We start from the raw sequence: 22462 nt of genomic DNA on the forward strand, positions 1-22462 counted from the left end.
GTGCAGCAGTAGATTTGATATGCAGAGCTGGAGCAGCTTGCGCCCATACAGAAGGCTTTGGAGTGTTTTGGTGTCGTCTTCCTCAAAACGAGTTTCCTGAGTGTGGGGCAGCAGGGTGCAGTGGTAGCTATTTGAATGTTGCTTTGAAGATAGCCTGGAAACAAGATTTCTTGCTGTGTTTTTGTCAGAGATACTAGATTTTTGCTTTTTTCACCTTGCATGGCTTTGACACAGGATCAAAATTTGTCTGCCTCTTCCACCTATATTGAGAGAAAGTTTCTGCAAGAAGGATGCCTGTGTGTGAGCCCCAGCACACATCCCCAATACATGTGGAGGGGGTTTTGCAGGAGCATTCCTGCAGTAGTCAGCTTTGGATTTAAGGTGAAGGAGCTGATGGCTATATTTTGGGCAGAACTCAGCTGTCCTGCAGGAGTCAAGCTTAATTTTCATGTAGCTGATCAATGCATCGATAGCCATGCTGGCAGGTGGTGTGGTTAAACCAGATTCCAGCATGCTTCTGATGAGTTTGATGACTGAAAGACTCTTATTTTCCTTTAGCAGTACTGTGGGAGAGGTTCACAGCCCATGGTGCTGTAACCTTGTTTTAGGGAGCATGCTTTGAAACTGAAATTTGGTAGGGGAGGCTTGAGGGTTGGCTAATGGGATGTTGAACCTTTGATCTCTAATTCTCAGCTTGATTTTTAAGTCAGGGTACTAGTAATTTGAAATCCAGCTATTGCCCAGCTATCAGAAGTGGACCTTTATGTTCAGAGACGTTCCTGTTGGTCTCTTCTCCCTTATATTATGGGATGGGCAGAAATGACCTTTAGAGGTAATTGGTAATCCAAATTTCAAAGCTTGAATTTGTAGCCAGAGTAATAAAAATGTTTCTCTTGGGTGTCTCAGTGGGAAGGAAGAAAAGCTGCTTCTCTGGACTGTGCTGAGCCATTTGTCCCCCAAACAAGCACGTTGCTGTGCACTGCCAAGGGCACAACAACCACCACATGCCCACTCTTTGTACTTGGCAGTGGTCTTGGGATGTACTGTGGTGGTTTGGTGACCAAACATCTTTTCCTGGTGGGTGTTTCTTCTGCTGCATCGTCCAGAAAGTCATTGTTTAAAGAAGCAGTTTCCCTGGGGCTGCAGAGAGAAAAATCTGAACCAGATGTAAATCCCAGATCCACAGCCAGCCAGAATAAATAGCTCCTGTGGAGAGTTTTCCTCAAAGTGGGTAAAAACAATCCATGCTCTGAGGCCTAAAGCCCAGCAGTTGCAGCTCTGCTGCTGTTGGAAGCCCAGGAGTGCTGGGGCCTGCAGTGTCTCAGGCTATGGTCAATGCCCCAGCCCTCAGGAGCTCTATGCCTTACAAGGATCCATGTAGGGACTAACAGTGTGGTGCCTGAAGCCAAGCACTTGTTGCATGACTGTAGCATTCAAGTGTCTGTCTCCTGTCCTTACCCTCAGGCCCATTTGCTGCCTCTGGACTTTGTCACTGGGTGAACTGATACTCAAAGTAACTGGTTTAGTCCAAGGGAAAACCAACCTTTTGGTACAACCACTATGTACCACATTAAAAGGGAGGTGAGGTTTTAGTTTGGCTTCCCCCTCCACCCCCCCCCCCCTCTTTTTATATGGAGGTGAGAAGCAGGAAAAACACCACAAAGAGCAGGAGACAGAGGTCAGAGTGATCTCTGAAAGGTTCAACAGCAATGACAGGTTTTGGTCAGTGATCCATGACTGAGTTGCTCACTCAATTAATACAGCTTCCAGCAATTCCTGAGTTGTCAGGACTATTTGGAAGTGATGTTTCCAGGAGGGAATAATCTTCCTTCACAGTCTGCATCACTAATTGTATCAAGTGAAAATGCAACAGACTCTTAGCTTTTGACTTTGAAGAAACCAGGTGCCACCCACATGCATGTGCAACCACTCTGTCTCTGGCATCTTTTTTATGTCGCTGGTGTTGATAACTAGGGCTGGATCAGCCAGTATAGGCTCTTGTGATGTATCTCCAGCAGTAGAATAACTGTTTAAATCCCTGGTGCTCATCCTTTCTGCTGTGAGGCATCAAGTGAATGACCCACTTCAAAAAGGTGGCTTTGAGTGTTGTAATGCAGCAGATTTTCTGGCCTTTGTAGATCCTAAAGGCTGCAAGTGTGGAAATGCCTTAAATGTTTATTCAGGCCTCTGCAGTCTTTTCATTCATGTCTTATGCTAAAGCATGAGGAAAAGGTCACTTGCTAAATTCGTGGTGAGGTATTAAACAGGCTTAGAAACTTTGCATGACTGCAGCATAATTTGGGGTGGGTTTTTTTGCATGTTTTCTAGATCAAATCTTGTCCTTTCCTGCAGGGTTCTTATAAAACTTTTAACACCTAAAGCTTAATGCTTTCAAAAAACCAGAAGTGAGACAAAACCCACACATGTTTAAGGCAACAAAGGGGGAATTGCCAGAGAGAAGTCTATCATTTCACAGCAGCCTGGAAAGCATCACCAAGTCGGAGTGGGAGTGCCAAGAGGACTGTTTCCAGTGTGCAGATACCAGATTTTAGAACTGCTCTCTCCAGTTTATAGAACTGGCTTCTTTTTATACTGGCCATGCTGAAAACTCTGCTCTTTTAGATTTTGGAGAAGGAAGTTGAGCTGGCAAGTCTCTTGTGAGCCCTGGCTGTCTGGAATTTCTCCTTCTGTGCCATGTTGCAAACGTTGGTGAGCGAGAGCTGTGGGTGGCTTTGTAGATATGGATGTCTCTTGGCTGCATAGGGGAATGCCTTGAACCTTGTGTCTGTATAGATATGCATACTGCTTCTACAGAACAGGGCTGCTCACTGACTTCTGGGAACAACCTTTTGAGCTTCCTTACATCAGAAGTTTTGGGTCTTATTTGACCCAAGTTGATTGTGCTTATTGGGATGAACTTTCGGCTCTCCATTGTGTCAACTGACCCTGCCACGTCAAGGTAGGGAGACGTGTGCATCACAAGCTCTGTTTGGGACAATCTGCATGTGGTAGTTTGAGGGAAATTCCAGTTTCTGAGCACACTAGGAACATGTTTTAGCATGCAGGAGATACTGCAGCATGGTGGCATGTGTCACTGGTATTGCCACATGAAGCATTGCCACCTCCTTGCACGTTAAAGAATTTGACACGAGGCTTTGAAATAAGGCCACGTTAACTTGACTGTTTTCCTCTGTTACCAGTGACTAAGGCAGGGCCTCCCAAAAATATCGAGGTCTCCAGGGGGTTAGGAGGCAGACCTTGTGACTCCACAGCTTGCTGTCTGTGTTGCTTTTCATACAGCAGCTGTTAAAGGAGCTTTGTGCCTTGTCCCCCACTGCAGCGCTTAGGAAGCAGGATCAGGAAACGCAAGGGCTGAACAGATGAGTTTGTGTAATAAATCTTGATGCATTTTTAGCTGCTGTTCAGTGGTATGAAAACTTGATTTTTAAAGCCCACTGGACATGGTTCTTTCCTTGTAGGGGATACAAGAAGGAAAACTGAAGTTCTGACTGAATAGGGGATACTCAAAGTGATGTATGAGGTTAGAGACATAGCTTCTCTTGCACTGACTGCAAGAGCTGAAGCTTGTCAGAAAGCCTAGCTGCTTGTCAAGTCTTCCTTGCCATGGGCTGCTACTGCATGCATTGAGGTGAATATGTGAAGCAACAGCCTCTTTGGTAGGAGGAAGAGGTGGGGCTGTGAGGGTTGGTGTGATTAGATTGCTTCTGTGTTGGGAGATAGGGCTAGATCTAGTGTTCATAGCACTGTATTGTCTGGCTGAAGGAGCTGATCTCTCTGAAGACTGGGGGGGGTGGGTTTGGGTTGGTTTGGTTTTTTAATTGGTTTTAGCTGGAGTGCTTTAGGATACACTAGAATCATAGAATAGGATGGGTGAGGTTGGAAGGGACTTTTACAGATATCTAGTTCAACCCTCTGCCATGGGCAGGGACACCTTCCACTAGACCAAGTTGCTCAAATCTCCATCTAACCTGGCTGTGAACACTTCCAGGGCAGTGCTTCTCAGGGAAACCTGTTCCTTGTCTAAAATACCTTCCTCATATGTGACTGATGTGCAGTAGTTATGTGAGCAGCGATGCCGGGCTGGAGGCACAGTGCTGGAGGGGAGGTGAACTCCAAGGCAGACAGGATCTGTCGTTGAGCCGCACCAGTTTGAAGGGAGCCTTTAACCATTGTTGGGCTTGTAAACACGTGTGAAGAGAAGGAATTAATGAGAGCACACAACTCTCAAAGGCAAAGCTGGCAGAGGAACAAAAGGCTTAAGCTGGACGTAATTTGCTGAGATAAAGGGAAGTGGCAGGTGCCGTGATAAGGGTGGCGGTGTGACAGGCGGGAACGCGGCGAGTGCTGATGCACGCTGCTTGCTGCCTCGCTTCCTGTCGGGGACCTGCACCGAGTTAGCCCAAGCTCTGCAGCTCTTTTCTGCCTCAGCATCTCACCAGCCCCTGGAGCTATTCGGATAACTAAGACAACAGAGTGAATTCTGGGACAATCTCCTACAGCATTCTTTGGTGAGCTGTCCCTTGTCTGAACTGACAGAGTGACTTAGCCTGAAATGAATCAAATTTCTGAGTCATGGTTTCATGGATCCCAAACCCTCTACTTAAAGCAGCAGTCCACTTCTGTGGTGTTGGAGGGCAAGAAATCAGGAGGAATTGAGCCTAGTAAGTGTATCATGGGTCTTCTGTAAGATGTTTTATGTTTTAGCTACAATAAAGTACAGTGGAGATTCATTTATCCTGTAGGAGTTAGGAGGGTTTCTGTTTGCCTGTGCCAGGAGAATGAATGCGGTTAACCTCTGCCAGGAGGTCTCCTCGCTGCACTGAGTGTGATCTGCTGGATGTTAAGGGTTGGGCACGTAGAAAACAAGTACTGGATGTACTTGTATGGCTTGTCATGTTGGAAGCTGACAGTCCTTTCAGTAAGCTTTGTCCACATGCCCCTCTGTTTGCAAAGCCAGCCTGTCAGTGGCTTCTGCCTTTCAAAGCCTGGCTTTACACTGCTTGAAACAACCCAAAAGAACTTTTAAAGTTCCTGATAACATTGGATTATTCATCTAACTTTCTCTAGACATTGGAATGGCAGTTAAAGAGCTCTTAAATATCTCTACTGACCTAACCCCCATGAAGCTTGGGCTTTAAAAATGCTTGTATCATTTGGGCCTGGGAGTAAATCATGAGTTGCCTTGTGCTGCTGGCATTTAGCGGCTGCGTGAAGATCTCATCTTTCACCATGGCCCAGCAGCTGGCAGAGCAGCTCAGGGAAGAGGGTAGAAGCAGTTGCTGTGCTTCCCTGATCCTGAGCAATAAAGCATGTCACTGGGCTGATCCCCTGCTGTAATTTATAGCAGCCTGGCTGCTGCTGCTGGTCCCGGCTGCCAGTGGCCTCGAGGGCCTGCTGAGAGGGCTGTGGATGAGCAGTGATGAAGCAAGCTGTGGAGTTGGCCCTCTCTTCCCCCTGCTTTATCCCTGCCTCAGCAGGGAGGCTGGAGAGAGGAGTATGGAAGCTGCTTTGCCAGCTTTCTGCTATTGGAAGACCTTCAAGCTCTGGGAGATGTTCCCAAGTCCAGTTCTGCAGAGTTGAGTACAGCATTGTAACAGAGAGTGACTGCATCTCATCCAAGAGTTTGGGGCTTAAAGCTCTACCCTGTGACATGAAAATGTTGGTTCACACAGGTTTTGGGGCAGGAACAGGAAGCATGCTCATGTACAGCTAATACAGTTGTCTTGGGTGCTTCTGTGTTGTACCAAACGTGCTGGTGCTTGAGGATATAAAAATGCTACTCTGCTTGTACACTTCCAGGCTAGTTTCTGTTTTGCAAGAGATCTCTCTTGCACACAGCCAACTTTTTATATCTTGTCTTACAAGATGAAAGGATGAGGTGACACAGGGGACAGCATGTTGAAGGGAGAGTAATGCTCAGTAATAGAGAGAATAGCTCTCATTTGGTGCAGAATGCCACAGATTGCTTCATACTTAACTGTGTGTAGAGATACTGCTCTGCAAGTACTTTACACATTATTTAGAACAATGTCAGCTCCAGGGATTGGTTGCATTCAGTATAAATATTTTGAGTTATTCATTACCATTAACAGAAAATAGTAATTCTTGCTTTTACACCTTCTCTTTTTTCCCAGATTCAATTTGGCAGGACCAACCATTCCTCCCTCGTGCCAAATTGTGCACTATAGAGCTCAGACCATGCAATGTATTGTTAGAATTGATGTAAATTAGAGCTAATGGGCAGATGACTCATGGCTGTACTGACAGCCAGCATTGCATCCTAAAGGCACATATGAGCAGGTTGGAAGCTAAGGCATAATGAACAGGGCTCATCTCATTTTCCCCCTTCATGGGACAGTTTTCTTCTTAGTGCTAGGCCACAGAAGTCCTGGGATGCCACTCTTTGCTCAGGTCACTTGTGTCACAGTTGCAGTGGCTGTACCAAATTGTCCTAGGTGTTGCTCCAAATGTAGACTTTGGAACACAAGCCAAGGAATCCTTTTCAATTTCCAAACAATGCTAAGATGCTTGGTTAAAAAGCAATAACATGCTTCATTGGTTTCCTTGCAAACACCAGGGCTTCTAAGTCTGTAATGTGATCAGTAGTGCATATACTTCTGCTCTGGTGAAACCTCACCTGGAGTACTGCATCCAGCTCTGGAGCCCTCAGCACAAAAGGGACATGGACCTGTTGGAGCAGGCCACAATGATCACAAGGCTGGAGCACTTCCATGGAGAAAGGCTGAGTTGGGATTGTTCAGTCTGGAGAAGAGAAGGCTCTGGGAAGACCTTATTGTGGCCTTTCAGGACTTAAAGCGGTTGATAAGAAAGTTGGGGACAATCTTTTAGTAAGGCTTCATTGCAACTTGACAAGGGGCAATGGTTTTAAACTCAAAGGAGAAGAGATTTAGACTATACAGTGAGGGTGGTGAAACACTGGCACAAGTTGCCAGGTTCCCTGTACCTGGAAGTATTCAAGGCCAGGTTGGTTGAAACTCTGAGCCATCTGATCTAGTTGAAGTTGTCCCTGTTCACTGCAGGGGTGGGGTTTGGGTTAGATGACCTTTAAAGGCCCCTTCCAACCTAAAGCATTCTATGATGTGCCAGGACTTTAGATTTGCAGCTGGTTACTGGTGACACTGCTCTCCATTATGGACCAGCAAGTTTTGCTTTTGCCCTTAGTGTTGTCACTGCAGTGACAACCACTGTATGGCAGTGCCAGGGACTGAGGGCTATGGGTGAGGGCTGACCTGATCATGTGGCAGGGTTTGAGGGCCTTGTCTAGGCTTTCATAGCAGGAACAAACTACTAGGATACATTTCCTGTAATTTCCCCCATCCTGTTGAAAAACTGTGGGAAGTGTGGGAACACTGCACTCAGCTGGGGAGCGTTGTCTCATTGCTTTCCCATGCTCCCAAGTCTCCTGTAGCTGGATGCTTGCTTGTAGCTTTGTTGGATTGGGGATCAGTTCTGGTTATGCAGCATCTCATGCCTATGGCCCAGCCCTGACCTGGAGGCATTACTGTGATGTAACTGGTATGTTAGTGCTTGATTGCACTGGGAAGCTGAACCAGTTTGGAATGCAGATGAGGAGGGATTCCTGCCCTGCTGCAAAACCTTTCAAGGTTGATGCGGAGAATCCATCTTTGTGCTGGAATGAGTCCAAACTGCTCTTCCCACTCGGGTTGTGAAGTATGAGGTAAATAAAAACATAATGGGGATTTTGTAGAAGGGCTCTTTCAGGCTTTAGGAGAGAGGAAGATGACAGCTGCAGGAGCATTTGTTAAGTTACTGGCAGGAAAGTTTGCTCCAGCCTTCTGTAACTTCATTTAAAATGTGCTCTAATGAGTGTTTACGCTGCAGCCTAAAGCTGCTTCCTGTTTCCAGGGCAGTAGCTATGCCAGAGGCACCCCACTTCTTCCAAGTCTATCAGCCCAGGATGTAGTCCTTACCACATTAATAGGAAGCACCTTCAGATTGTGAGACTTGACAATAACTGTATCCTGGAGTAGCAAACTTCTCACCATTCAGCTTGTGGCTCTGTAAGCTTCTCCTGAGGAGAACAAACAGGAAATCTCTGTTTCTCTCTCCTCTGCCTCCGTACTTTAAATGCAATTCATTAAATTAGGTCCTTAAAACCATTTTAAAGATTGAAGGTGTTGCTGGTGACACCAGCATATGCCACAGAAAGGGATTTGTGTTCACCCAGTGTTGTTAATGTTCCATGTTCACCTGGTGGTGTTGCAGTGGGCAATGTGATACCAATACACCAGGGTGAGGAATGGGACAGTTGGGAGTTGCTTCTATGGTCCAGTGACTCCAAAGTGGAGTCAGTGTCTCCAAACAGCTCACTGCATATTGGTTTTGCTGCTGGGGTGGAGTATATGCCACGTTGGGGTGAGTAATGGCCTTCTCAGAGGGTTGGTCACTGGGAGGAAATGCCACATCAAGTGGTGATTTAATTCTGCAGCTTGACTTGGATATTTGGCAGGGGCTGTTGTTGGCCTCCTTCATTTCTTATTGTAACAACAACTTGCTTTAATTTCTTGAACCAGCTTGAAGCACCATATTTACTGGCTTTTGTTTCCAATGAGGAACTATGTAAAAATTAATTAGTCCAAGCTGAAGCTGAAAAGAGGTTAAGGGACCAAAGTCTTTTGGCTCTTTTCTTTCCCCCCATAAGATTCAGTCTTGAGTGCTTGTTTCACTACCTTTTGCACTCCAAGCCTGTCCAGCTTGCCCTGTTCTGGTAGGATGGTCTGATGGTATTGGATGCATGCTGGTCTCTGTTGCTGCATCAGTGAAACTTGCTTCAGTGGTTTTTGGACTCTGAAGTATGTGATGGTTGAAGCTTCATCCTTAGTTCTGCTTAAAAACTTCCCTGGTGTTTCCCCCATGGCTGAGTGAGGTCTGCTGGATGAGCTGCACACACTGTTGTGCTGCCATGGGAAGTTTGGAAAGGCTGCAAAGTACTCCAGGGCCCAGCTTACTGGGGAAATGTTCCAGCATCCTGGGCTGCCTTGGAGTACAAATGGAAGAGGAAATTAGTTACTTGTGTCCATCCTCAGTGAGAGGAACAATGACTTGAAGAGGCAACCTGGGCACACGCTATTCCTTGCCCTATAACCTGCCCCTAGCAGTTTTGTAAGGGCTTCCTGCATCCTGCCTGTCACAGGAGAACTGGCTGGCTGGATAAACATTTCCAGTAGGATTGGAGAGTTTCCTGAACACTCTGTGTTCCCTCTGAATTAGTGCTGTTGAGGGGGGATTCCTGGAGATGGCTGCACCTGTGCCAAGTGCACTTCACACTGTGTGAGCCAGCTCATTACCTAGGAAGCAGCAGATGTGGGTGCTGTGCTCACATGACTCCACATGCTCATGGGGTTGGATCCTAGAGGCATTTTCTTCCTAAATACTGGCAGGGAGCTTTTCCACTCCCTCACTGGCACAGACCATGAATGGTTAGTGGGAGTGCAGGGATTAGTCAGGTTGTGTATCTTGTGTGATTAACTCTCAACAGCTCTGGTTTGATTGGATTTTGGCCAGTGATGCTAAGGAGGGTACCAGAGCTATGTGTGCAAAGTTGTACTGAATGCCTTCAGGTCCCTCAGTTGTCTTAAGAGTTTCCATCTACTGCACTGCTGATTCTCATCTGCAAGTGCTGCAGCTGCTAGTTGCAGGAAGAAAACAGAATAATGCTTCTTGGAGGGAAAGCTGGCTTGGCCCTCAATGCATGCTCGTGTATGTGACAAGTGTAAAATGAGCAGGACTGGAACTGACTGGCAGTGATTGTTTTCTGTTTGTCTTCTTACTCCAGCATCCCTGTCACAGCTTTTTACTGCTGGGAGTCCCAGTCTGCTGTTCAGTCAGCTTCTCAAGGCAGCCTTGCCATAGAACTTCAGTGGTTACATGTGGATCTATCCAAGCTGCTCTCCATTGTTACAGCAAATGAATACTTTCCTGTGCTTGCTTTTACAGTTGTGCTTCAAACAGAGATTAGGCTCCAAGATGATGACTGATAGCAAGAGATGTACATTTGGCAGGACTTGAAATACTTGTTTGAGGGTAAAGGCTGCTGTCAGCTGTAGTTTGCTGTTAGACTTGTCTTTAGTGAGACTACCTTGTGGACAGGCTTTGTTCCCTTTTGCTCTGCTGTGTGCAGGAGGGAAGCCATGCCACGCTGGTGTCCTGGACTGGGTGTTGGGAAGAAGCTAACAAATGCTAATGCTGGAGAGGATGTGTTTAAAATTATCCTGTCCTGGAACTGGCAGCAGCCCAGGCTCTCCTTCAGAAGAGCAAAGCCAGGAAGGAAGAGATTTCCAGGGCCTGACTGGGGCTCTTTGGCCAGGCCATCACACTGGTTCTGATCTCGTGATGCACAAGGGAGGAGAGAATAAATAGCTTTTGACTTTTTTTTGTATATGAAAGGATTTGGAATGTTTGCAGAGTGCTGTGAAGGGAGCACCTGCTTGGGTTTTTATTTCTGTGCAGGGGGTGGCCATCAAGGTGAGGTGTGTTGTGAATTGCTGCCTGTTCACTGGCATCCATTCCCCAGGCACTTGCATTGCTTGCACCCTTTTGGAGATGGCACCTGCATATGGTTTGGGTCTGCATAGCTTCTTGGTCAGTGCAGGCTTAGCAGTCATGATGGTATCAGCTACAGAGGTGCTTCCCTTGGCTTTGCCTGGGGGCCAGCCTGTGAAAATAAGCTGTGGAAGTTCACAGCATGTTTGCAGTGAAAGTAGTGTTCCCCTCAAGGATGGAGGAGTGCTTTTTGTGTTAGAAAGGGAATAGTGCAATAACTTTCACAGCACATGCTGGATGTTCCTGAGCTTTCATTGACTTTGGGCAAAGGAAAATCAGGCTTTACAAGGCCAGTGATTGCCCCCCCCTTCCCTATCTCTGTTGTACCAGGTCTGTTCACCTGTCCCTGATAATGTGCTTGAGTTCATGAAGCCACAAGCAAAGGCATTTTTCCTTCTGTCTGGATTTTCACCAGTGTATGGGGCTAAACTGGCTTCCTGAAGTAGTATGTGAGCTCCTTCAGGGGACTTGGGGTAAGGGAAGAACAGGATACATCTAGCAGTGGTGAGACTAGACCAGTTCACTCTCTCGAGTCTCCCCATCTGAAAAGGCACGTAAGTATCTCACCCATGCTGGGTCCTGTGTCCATATTTTTAACTACCTTAAGAATCTGGGGTAAACCACTTTCCCTGCATTTTTCTGGGTACCTTCTGGTAAGTTTTTAATCTTTTCTCTGCATAGTACTTAAAGTGCTGTTACAGATCATACAAAACACCCCTTGGCATCTGTCTACTGAGGTTAGAATTGGTGTGAAGTCCCTACTGTTTCTGCATGATTGGAAGTAGGAGGTGCTAATGCAAGAAATGAAAGAAGAAATAACCTTTTAATGTGTTTTTGTTGGTTGAAAGAAAGATTTAATGACTTCCACTTGTTGTTACTTTATCTTTCTGCAGGGATGTGAAAGCAGGAAATATTCTTCTTGGAGAAGATGGCTCTGTGCAAATTGCAGGTAACTTTCCTTGGTGGCTTTGAGTAAACTTTTGTGTGAGGGGCATCCAAAGAGATGATTTAATGATCAGGAAGAAATCTACATAAAAATGTAAGCTTCAAGAAGCCCCACAGGCCTTAAGGCAAACAAACAAAACAAGACCGACAGCACCAAAAGCCCTGAGGATAAACAAACCACAAACCAAAACAATAACAACCCCGAGATAATGACATCTTGTTATCTTAAAATGCCATTCTTTGCAACAATGGCAGGCAGAGGAATAAATCCAGAGACTTGTGACCTCAGAATTAGTAGATTAGATAAAATTCTTGGCCTAAATTGGTCAGATTAAAAAAGCAAGTTCATAGACTTGGAAGGGAACTGCACAGATCTTGTTGATTCATCATCAGTGTATGATGTGGGTTTTAGGAGGACTGTGGTGAACAGTGGATGCATCAACAGAAATTGGTATGTCTGATAGTAAAAAGTCACTTCCAGCTTTGCCTTAACCTGCAGTCTGCCAGTCAGACTGGTCATCTGGACCCTCCCTAGTCTGCTTCAGTTGAACTGAGTATGTTTGACTGCCCTAACCCAACCCAGGCTGGAGTGGACTGGAAATCGTGGGAGCTGTTGTGCAAGCTGGGAGACAGGGTAGGGTTGACTGTTAAAACAGTTACTTTAGCTCATGCAGATGTGCCTGCAGGAGCTGCCTGTTGTAGTTACTGCTGTCACAATCTGCATCAGCACAGGTATGTTGGAAACAGCCCTCAGATGGGTCATATCTGTGGGAAAGGGTGTTGTGTGCTGTGCAGGGTTTTGTCCATTCCCCCCCTTCCTGTCTGGTGTTTTATTTCATACATGCTCCTACAGACTCCAGTCTTTCTGGAAATCAAGAACTATTATTGTAGGCTATTAAGTAAGGCAAGATTCTTGGACAGTACACTTAGAACCTGTGAGACTTGGTTTTCCTCCTCATCCTAGTGTGCTGGGATTTGCATTTTGGAAGGATTTTCTACCGGGGACAGAATGCTGAGAGCTTTTTTATAGGTGGCTCTTCTCCCTCTGCAGAAGGCAGTAAGAATAAGCCCTTTTATGGGACATAACATCTCAAACACAGGACTTCTGTTCTAAACCTGAAGTTGCTTTGTTTTCCCTTTAAAGTCTCTCAGTGCTCTTAATGCCTGCTGTTATATTTCTGATGAGGTGTAAATAATTCATCCTGTGTGGCAGCTGTTGGAAGGTAGGGAGTGGCTTCTAAAAGACTCAAAGGAGCAAACTTTATACAGTGACATCCTGCAGGTTGTTGGTTTTTTTTTTTTTGCCATAATGGGGCCCAGATGTAAGGTTTTGGATTTGTAATTGTGAGCTTTGGATTGTTCTGGGAGAGGCTGCAAATAGCTGCTCCATTAGAGCAGTGCACTCTTCTCCCAAGTGTTCCTGCCAGCCCAGCAGAAGGCTGCTTGTGTTTCTCTTCCACAAGGGTGCCTGGGCTTGGCTTTCTCTTTTGTAAAATCAATAGTTTTGATTTAATTGAAGCTTACTGGTAATAGATACATGGCCATGGGGGGGGGGGGATGGGATTTTTTTCTGCTGGTTAATTTTTAGTTGATCAATAGTTTTAAGTCTTGCTCGTATGAATTTCAGAGGCTTTATATGGCCTGCATCAGGAACAGTGTGGCCAGCAGGAGCAGGGAGGTGATTCTGCCCTTGTACTCAGCACTGGTTAGGCCACACCTTGAGTACTGTGTCCAGTTCTGGGCCCCTCAGTTTAGGAAAGATGTTGACTTGCTGGAACATGTCCAGAGAAGGGCAACAATGCTGGGGAGGGGTCTGGAGCACAGCCCTGTGAGGAGAGGCTGAGGGAGCTGGGGTTGCTAAGCCTGGAGAAGAGGAGGCTCAGGGGAGACCTTATTGCTCTCTACAACTCTCTGAAGGGAGGTTGTAGACAGGCAAAGGTTGGTCTCTTCTCTCAGGCAAGCAGCACCAGAACAAGAGGACACAGTCTCCAGCTGTACCAGGGGAAGTTTAGGCTAGATATTAGGAAGAAATTCTTCACAGTAAGAGAGATTGGCCATTGGAATGTGCTGCCCAGGGAGGTAGTGGGGTCACCATCATTGGAAGTGTTTAGAAAGAGACATGAAGCTCTTAGTGCCATGGTTTAGTTGATTAGATGGTGTTGGGTGATGGGTTGGACACAGTGATCTCAACCTGGTAAATTCTGTATATTGTCTGTGATTTGTACCTGTCCCCCTGGCCTGAACTGTCTCCTGGTGGTTTAGATGTGCAACATTTAAATGATGAAATCCATCTCTCTGCACATCCTGTGAAAGCAACATTGCAAGATGTACAAAGTTTCCTCTTTGCAAATTCTTCCTTTGAACACCCAGGACTAAGCTGTAACCTTTCATGAGGCAGCAGAGCAAGGTCACCAAGTTCACCGCAGTGGCAGGAAGCACTTTCCTTTCTGCTAAGGCAGCTGATGACTTGAAAGAAAGAATAATAAATGAATGGCTGAATGCTAGAGAAGAGCCTGACCTGGCCATAACATGACATGTTGTTTCTGTGGGAATTTCTGACACTTAGGCTTTCTTTCCTCCTGACCCAGGATGAAATAGCAAAATTGCTTGTGAATATTTTTGAGGAGGAAAAAAAAATTCTGGAATCAAACTAAAGCAAACAAAGCAAGTTTGGCTTCAGCAAGATCAAAGCACTTGCCTTTGACAAGAACATGAATGTATATCAGGAATAATTCTGTTGATTGTTGAGTGCTTCAGCTATCAGCTGGATGACATCACTGCTTTCCCATGAAACAAACCTGTTTAAGTTTCACTGGAAAGTTACACCGGGGGTGAAAAAAAAAAACCCAAACCAAAACAACAACAACAAAAGCTCAGCTGTGGAATGAAGCCTGAGGGTTAGAGTGAATGGGACACCTCCCTTGAAGGAGCTGGTTTGGTCTGCACAAAAAAAACTCCAAATAATGTAGCAGAAAAGAACTGCTTCAGTTCTTTCCCAATGACTCCTTTCCATTTCTCCATCCCTCCACCAAAACTGCCTGTGAGCAGTGGTTAAGAAGGTCTTATTCAGAGTTTGGCCTATGCAACCTTTTGTTCCTCTCTGTTTCCTACTGCTGGACACAATTCTTGTTTCAGAAGAAATGTAAGTCTAAGGAATGTAAATCTCCAACAGGAAATCCTTTGGGGGTGGGGGGAAACAAACTCCAAAGCTGCTTTCAAGGTTTAGGAATAAAAACATTCAACCCTGTGGTGGAGGAAACCCCACTGCTGGGCTCTACCTCTGCGATGTGTCAGGGAGTTTATTTACTTTGGACACCGTAGGGAATTCATAACTTTGCTGCAGGATCATACAGTTCTGACTTCTTTAATTTGGGCTGCTCAGTGCTGTTGCTAAGGCTGAAGAGAACAAAACATCTTGGTGAAGGTGTGTCCGAGGTTTCTCAGGCTGTCCGTGACTCTGAATCGGTGGCTGCGCGTCAGACCCGAAAGCTGCGGCAGGAGCACTGGGAGCTGAGGCAGGTGCAGGTGAAGTGGTGGAGGAGAAATCTCTGAGCTTGGGGGAATTTGCTGGAAGTAGGGATTCAAAAATTCCTCTAATGGCCTGTGCAGCTGCAAACTCCTCCCCAGGTCTTCAGACTTGGTGGTTTTTAACTTATGGCTCTATCTATTTTTAGCTGTGTAGCCCCTTTTTGCTTTCAAAACGTGCATCCACTGAACCAAAGCATAAAATTGCCTTCAGCAGACCCAGCTGACCAGTGGCACCTCAAGTGAGGCTGTTTGCTTCCATCTTAACATCTTTTGTTGCTTTTTTTTTTCAGGGGCACAGGCTGGGGCTTGTGGCTTGGCACTGAGTTTTTGGGGCCTGTTATAATTCAGAGTATGGCTTGCTCAGTTTGAAGTGTTTTCCTGCACATTGAACTAATCTGTCTTCTGGAGAGCGCAGGACTCTCTCCCAGATACCATTGTTCTGGGCTATGCTGGTGGTGGTTGCAATGTAAATTGAGATAGCTGTGTTCTTTTGTGTCCCAGCTTCTCCATGGCAATTATTGTATTTTGGGCTTTTTTTTTTTTAATCAGAGCATACAACTTCTTTGCCCTGCTGTTTATGTGCTCCCTGGAGGCTAAAAACTGCATGGGTATCTTTATCAACACAAGCTGCATTGGCACCAGCGTTGCTGCATAAACCAGGGCACTTCTCACAGTAAGCAAGGTTTAACATTCTTCAGTTTATTTAACTGTGCAGGCCCTATAAAGTATTTGGAAATGAAGTGATAGCCTGGGAAGGGATAGGAGAGCTGAAGGAAACTCTCCCAGGGTACATGAGACTTGCCCAGCACAAACCATGCTCCAACCCTGGCAGGATATTAGCATCCTACTGAGACAGCGTGCAGACTAATTCTTTCCCCCCCTCTGATTTTATCCACTGGGATATTAAATACTGCTGTCACTCACCCTGGAAGGCACACATCCCTTCACATGTGGGATTTCTCTGTTGCAGGAGCAATAACCTTGTATCTTCATGTTTTAAACCCATGGCTATGAAGGTGCAGTGCCCAAGGCACTCGGTGTGCCTGCTGTTCTGGGCAGGCCCCGCTCGCTGCCAGGCGCTTGGAGTAGATTGAGATTTCACGAAGTCATTCAGGACTTGCTAATTGATACTGGGCAAGTTGCCTAACCCCTCTCCCTTTATCTATTTATAAAATGGGGATAGTTAAGGCCAGGCAAAACTTGTGTAACTGAATTTGTGTAACTTTCCACAAATTCATGCCAGCTTGTCACCGGTTCACTGTGTTCCTGACTGCTCTTAATTCATTGTACGAAAATAGCGCTCTACATAAACATGGAGCTATGATGGAGGCAGTGTCATTCCCCCACTTTCCCTTAGGAAACTCCAACTTTGGGAGATTAAATTGTTTTAACAAGGGCTAAGGCTTGAGTCTGGGAGAGGAGTGCTGATTGCAGGGCTGACTTGGGCAGTTGGTGTCTTGTCACAGACACCTCTGAGCCTCTTCTGCAAAAATCATCCTCTCCACGGTTGGTGGAGAGTTTTGGTGCCTCCCATGCAGCAGCATGATCTGAAGTAACTTCTTGTTTGTGTCACTTGAAATATCTGCTTTTCCTGAAGAGATGTTGTGCAATGTGCTTCTTGAAACCATTTGTGAGCTTCTCCAAGGCTTCACCCAGCCTGGGCTTTGTTCTTCTTAGGTTGCTTTGTACAGCATTAGTGTGTCTGTATTAAAGTCGGGGCTGGGTTTGGATGTGGTCTTTTGTTTACTGGGCAAAGGGATTGCCTACACCTTTAATGTGCCTTGACATTACTGCAAAAAAGCTCAATTTGTGTTGCTATAAAGCTGCTGTTCTGAGTGTGAATTGATGAGAAATATTTGTGACTGTAGAGATCCACCTTTCAAGTGGGACTTTGGGAGCACAAGTGTGTATTTAAAGGCTGTGTGGTTACACACTGTTACTGGATCTCTAAAGTAAGGAAGCTTTCAATTCTTGTTCTTCACTAATCTCCCTTTGCTTTCGAGTTCTTACCACCCTTTGTGTTCTCAGCACAAAATTGCTATTTACCTCTGGCTTGCTCCTTTTCTTGCCAGGTTTTAATCATCTTCAATGCTCTAAAAGCCGTGAGGTTTGTGGAAAAATACTAAGTACCGCTGCAGATATTTCCTGATGGTGAACAAGTGAACAAGAAGGAGGGTCACTAGTGGAAAAAACCACTTAGAGCTATCTACTGAAATGCCTTTTTTTTTTACTTAAGGAGGGATATCATCTCAACTACCCAAGTTTAAAAACAACTCCTGAGTGGTCTGAAGTGAAGATTTGTTTATTCTCTTGTTCTGCCCCTGCTGAATCTGGGAAATGCTTTCGGGTCTGATCCAATCCCACTAAACTCTGTTAGGAGCCTTTTTGATGGTGGTAGGCTTTAGTCCTGGCTAATCCATGGGTTTAGAATAGAATTAACCAGGTTGGAAGAGACCTTTGAGATCATAGAGTCAAACCTATCATCCAACACTATCTAATCAACTAAACCATGGCACCAAGCACCCCATCCAGTCTCTTCCTAAACACCTCCAGTGATGGTGACTCCACCATCTCCACAGGCAGCCTGTTCCAATGGCCAATCTCTCTTTCTATGAAGAAAGAGGCTCCTAGTTAGTGCAGAGGTATCTTTCCCTTATACCTATCTAGTAGTTAGCTACAGTGTCAGGCATTTGGGCTTTTCAGGATTAAGGTTGCAATAGCTATGTTGCAATACGAGGTGGCTGAGGAGAGGTGATTTTTCTGAAGGCTGACTTGTAGATTTGAATAAACCAGTCCCACTTTTGGTACTGGAGAAATGTATCTCCCTGAGGTGCACAGCAGCACTGGTGGCTGTTGTGATGTGTTCCTGGTTTAGCATTCTTGCCTTGGCGAGTTGTTTAGACTGAGTCTGTTTATTCAGTGGAATGGAATGGAATAGACCTGACCTGGTTGGAAGAGACCTTCAAGATCATTGTGTCCAACCCATCATCCAACACCACCTAATCAACTAAACCATGGCACCAAGCACCCCATCAAGTCTCCTCCTAAACACCTCCAGTGATGGTGACTCCACCACCTCCCCAGGCAGCCCATTCCAATGGGCAATCACTCTCTCTATGAAGAATTTCTTCCTAACATCCAGTCTAAACCTCCCCTGGTGCAGCTTGAGACTGTGTCCTCTTGTTCTGGTGCTGGTTGCCTGAGCATAGTAAGAGGAGATTTTTTTTTTCCTTCTGCATTTGCTAAGTGGCCAGAATAGTTTTCAAGTGTGGCAGCTTGGATGCCTTGATAGCAGGAGCTGTTGCCTAATGCCACACTTTTGCAAACACTAACCTGCAACTTCATTGCCACTGAGAAGCGTTTGGTAGGGTATGTGGTTTGCAGCACATGATGTTTATGTTGGGAAAGACAGAAATTGCTGTACTTCCTGCAGAGCCTGCATCTACACAATTGTCATTTCCATTCTGGATTGATTTTGCTGTGATAAGAGACTCTATGTATGTAGACTGTTTAAAAAACAAAAGCAAGCCTTTGCTTCTTTGGTTTATGTCACTGAAACAGGTTCAGCAGGTGAAACTTTTTACAGTGCCTCAAAAAAATTGGTAAAACTCATGATCCTACCACTTGCATCATAGAATCAATAAGGTTGGAAAAGACCTCAGAGATCATCAAGTCCAACCTGTCACCCAACACCTTGTGACTAACTAAACCATGGCTTCAAGTGCCACGTCCAGTCCCCTCTTGAACACCTTCAGGGATGGTGACTCCACCACCTCCCTGGGCAGCACATTCCAATGACCAATAACTCATTCTGTGAACAACTTTCTCCTCACCTCAAGCCTAAACTTCCCCTGGTACAGCTTGAGACTGTGACACCCAGACACCCTGGAGACTATTATTTGCTATCAGACTGCTGGAAGTCTGCAATTTCTGGGCTCCCACAGGATATCTGACAGTCAATGGATTCCCAGCAGTGGTGATTACTGGTATTGCAAGCCAGGTCCAGACATTTCCAATTCCTCCTTTGCCCTGATGATACAGTCCTTTCTCTTATCACTGTAGTGAGCCAATATAAAATACAAGCTCCCAAAGAAGAGTGCAAATATAAACACTTCTGAGCTGTTGTATTCCCTTGAATTTCACAACTTTCCTCATTTTCTGGAGTTAAATGGGTTTGCAGTAACCGAGTTCTCTCTCTCTGCAGATAGGTAAGTGGCAGAGAGAACAAGAGGTAGATTGTACCAACGGCTCAAAGACAGACTTGAACCCTAAGTTGTGGTTAGGATTTGATTTTATTGCTTTGCAGATATTTCTTGAGAGCAGGCACATTCTTATCTTAATAGCTGGGACTGAGATAAAGTTAGTAAGATGACATTTGAGAAGACTGTTTCAAAGTCATTCCTTACAGCAGAGTCGCACAGGCTGCTTGTGCCTGTTTTAGCTCAGTGGGAGTGGGGGGAATTGATTGGAAAACGTTGAATAAATCAAACCCTGTACAAAATACAACTTAAGCCTTCTACTGACCTCAGATGTGGCAGATACAGGGGCACAGTTTCCATCTGGAATTTATAACCCCCCCATTGGATGTGAAACGTGAATGCTGTGTACTCGGTGCAAAGGACTTTTGTGTTTTTACTGCTGGAATGCTCTGACTTTGAATGGCATTTCCTTTCCCCTCAACTTGATTGCATGGAAACCTGAGGTAAGATAATATCCACAAGTTCAAGCACAGCACATGATGATAATGTGCTGATGGCACTCAGACAAGTTTCTGTTAGTATTGTCTTATTTCAAGCCATTTCTACTTGCTTTTGTGTTTAGAACAATGGATCTTGCCAGCCTTCCCGTAATGAGCAGTACAGAGCAAGTAATTCTCCTCAGAACTTCTTAGGAAGCTGGTTTGGTTTTCTGAGAAAAGCAGGGATGGTGAATACACACAGGGAAGACCTCAAGGCAAAATCACTGTTGAGAAGTAGTGGGTTTGCAGAAGAAGACAGGGCAGTGCTTCTAGCAGCAGCCAAACCCTGACAACAGGCATTTGCTGCTGCTAGGTTTAGCCCTGTGATTTCTGTGCACCTTTCTTTAATGTCAATTGTCACTTATCCCTGTCTAGTATAGTGAGCACAAAGTTCCAATCCTTGGAAGCATCTAATCTAAGTGAGCTGGAGGCTTTCAGCATCTTCTTCTTCCAAGTGATGATTTCAGTGGTGCTTCTCAAGTATTGGAAGCCTGGTGCAAAGGGGCTCATAGTGCTGCTGGTGTGATGCAGAGGGAAGCCTGGGGTTGTTCTCATGTGGATGCTGTTGCTAGCATTGCAGTTGATTCCTTGGGATGGGATAACATCCTTAAGCTGTGGAGTAACTCTGTGGCTCCTCTGAGTTAGACTTTTGCATTTACAGTTAACTGTCAGTTGAGTTTCAAGACTTTTCCAAGCAGTTGTGGTAAATAATCTGTGTGTAAAATAGAGGTGAGGGTAAAATTGAGTTATGGATGGTGAGCCATTGTAGGTCTATAATGCAGTAATATATAAAGCAGTGTTGCTTGGAGCAAATCGAGATGAAATACTTTTACAGTTTTGTGTTTACACTTTCCCTCTCACCTCATTTATTTGCTTCTCCAAGTCAAGTCTGCCACCTTCTCTTGAACGACTTGGTAGCCAAATCTTTTGTAATGCTCTCCTCTGAACAGCCCTGCTGCAATCCCACTGCTGTCCCTGCACACTCCTGCTGCTGTTCACTGATCCTGGTTCCTCTGTCATTCTTAAATGCATTAAAAATAAAATCAATGTAACCTTTGAAAGCATAGTTTTCATGTAAAAGAGTCTTTTCTTTTCAGTAATACAGTTACCAGGAAGTGCATGGGGCATCCTTGAGGATCTTTCAGCTTGTGAAAGATGTTTCAAATGAGGGTAATGCTGTGCAGGCTGTGAATACCTGCCTGCAAGGCTTCCTCTGGGATGGTCAGACATGTGTTGCTCTATTAAGTAGCACTGCTGTATCCTTGGGAACTGCTCCAACTTCCTGTTAAAGCACTGAGCATCTCAGTGATGGAAGATTACCAAGCAAAGCATGTTCTGGTAATAGACCACAAAGAATCTGAGGCCAGTACCTCCACTCTGCAGGATGCAGTTAGGGCAATTCAATGTTACAATGTCTACTAACTTTTAATGTACTTCATTGCTGAAAGTGTTACCAGGATGCCAGCTGAAGTTCAGTTATGACTTGTTCTGTATGTATACCAATGTCAATCAAGTACTGGTTTGTACAGCAGCAGATCTGCAGGGGGAGTTCTGTAATGTGACCAGTGGGCTGTAAGGGAAAGTGGAATTTTCCTCTCTGCCGGCCAGCACTGAAAGCTCTGCTGTCCCCAGTAATTGAATGGTGGACTAGAGACCATTCATCTCCCAGCACTCTCAGCTAACTGTTGATCATTCTTCATTTATTAGGAAACTCCTCATGCGTAACTGTGTGCTCTAGTGCTTAATGGATGGCTGGGAAGATGAGGGGAAAGAGGGGACAGCCCTTCAGCCTGCTCGGGATGGGCTCCTAACAAACTCTGCTCTTGTTCCCTTTCCAGACTTCGGTGTGAGCGCGTTTCTGGCCACTGGTGGTGACATTACCAGAAACAAAGTCAGGAAAACCTTTGTGGGCACACCTTGCTGGATGGCACCAGAAGTTATGGAACAGGTGAATTGCTTTTCCTGATGTCCCCTTGGTAGATCTGCGCCTGGAATTCCCTGTTCAGTAGTATCGGTATCAGTATCAGTGTGGTTGGAAGAGACCTCGAGGATCATCGAGTCCAACCTGTCACCACAGACCTCATGTTGTCAGCAATGGCCCTATTTACTTCATATTAAGATGATATTTTGTCATCCTTTAAGGCTTTCTTAAAACCAGAGGAATCTACTTCAGTTTGCCTGTTGCAGCCAGGATGTGCTGGGGAATATGAAGTGTTCAGGAGATTGAGTTTTGTTGCCCCTTTGCTTCTTTTCAGGCTCTTCCCTAAGGTGAGGATGAGACAGCTCAGTTATTGCATAAAGAAGATTAACCTGCCCTTCCCTCTTGTATAAATGTGAGGTAGAATATCAGTAGTTTCTCACTTGGTAAATCTGCATGTATAAACCTCTTCTGCATTTGCAACAAAGTTGGGGAGAGGCCTTGAGCACAAGCCCTATGAGGGGAGGCTGAGGGAGCTGGGATTGTTTAGCCTGGAGAAGAGAAGGCTCAGGGGTGACCTCATTGCCCTCTACAACTACCTGAAAGGTGGTTGTAGCTGGGAAGGGATTGGTCTCTTCTCCCACGTAACCAGCACCAGAACAAGGGGACACAGTCTCAGGCTGCACCAGGGGAGGTTTAGACTCAAGGTGAGGAGGAAGTTCTTCACA

General features: G+C 45.5%; 1 protein-coding gene across 1 annotated transcript in view; it reads left to right on the plus strand.

Annotated features, from left to right (window-relative positions):
- The window catches only part of OXSR1 (oxidative stress responsive kinase 1), a 108016-nt gene that overhangs the window by 59528 nt on the left and 26026 nt on the right, over positions 1-22462 (plus strand). The window contains exons 5-6 of the mRNA XM_068145932.1: positions 11499-11554; positions 21655-21764. Coding sequence (XP_068002033.1) covers positions 11499-11554; positions 21655-21764 — 166 coding nt within the window. The remainder of the gene's footprint in view (positions 1-11498; positions 11555-21654; positions 21765-22462) is intronic.

This window comes from Melanerpes formicivorus, unplaced genomic scaffold, assembly GCF_026170545.1.
Source record: "Melanerpes formicivorus ecotype bairdi unplaced genomic scaffold, bMelFor1.0.p_v2 SCAF_13, whole genome shotgun sequence".
Classification (NCBI taxonomy): Eukaryota; Metazoa; Chordata; class Aves; order Piciformes; family Picidae; genus Melanerpes; species Melanerpes formicivorus.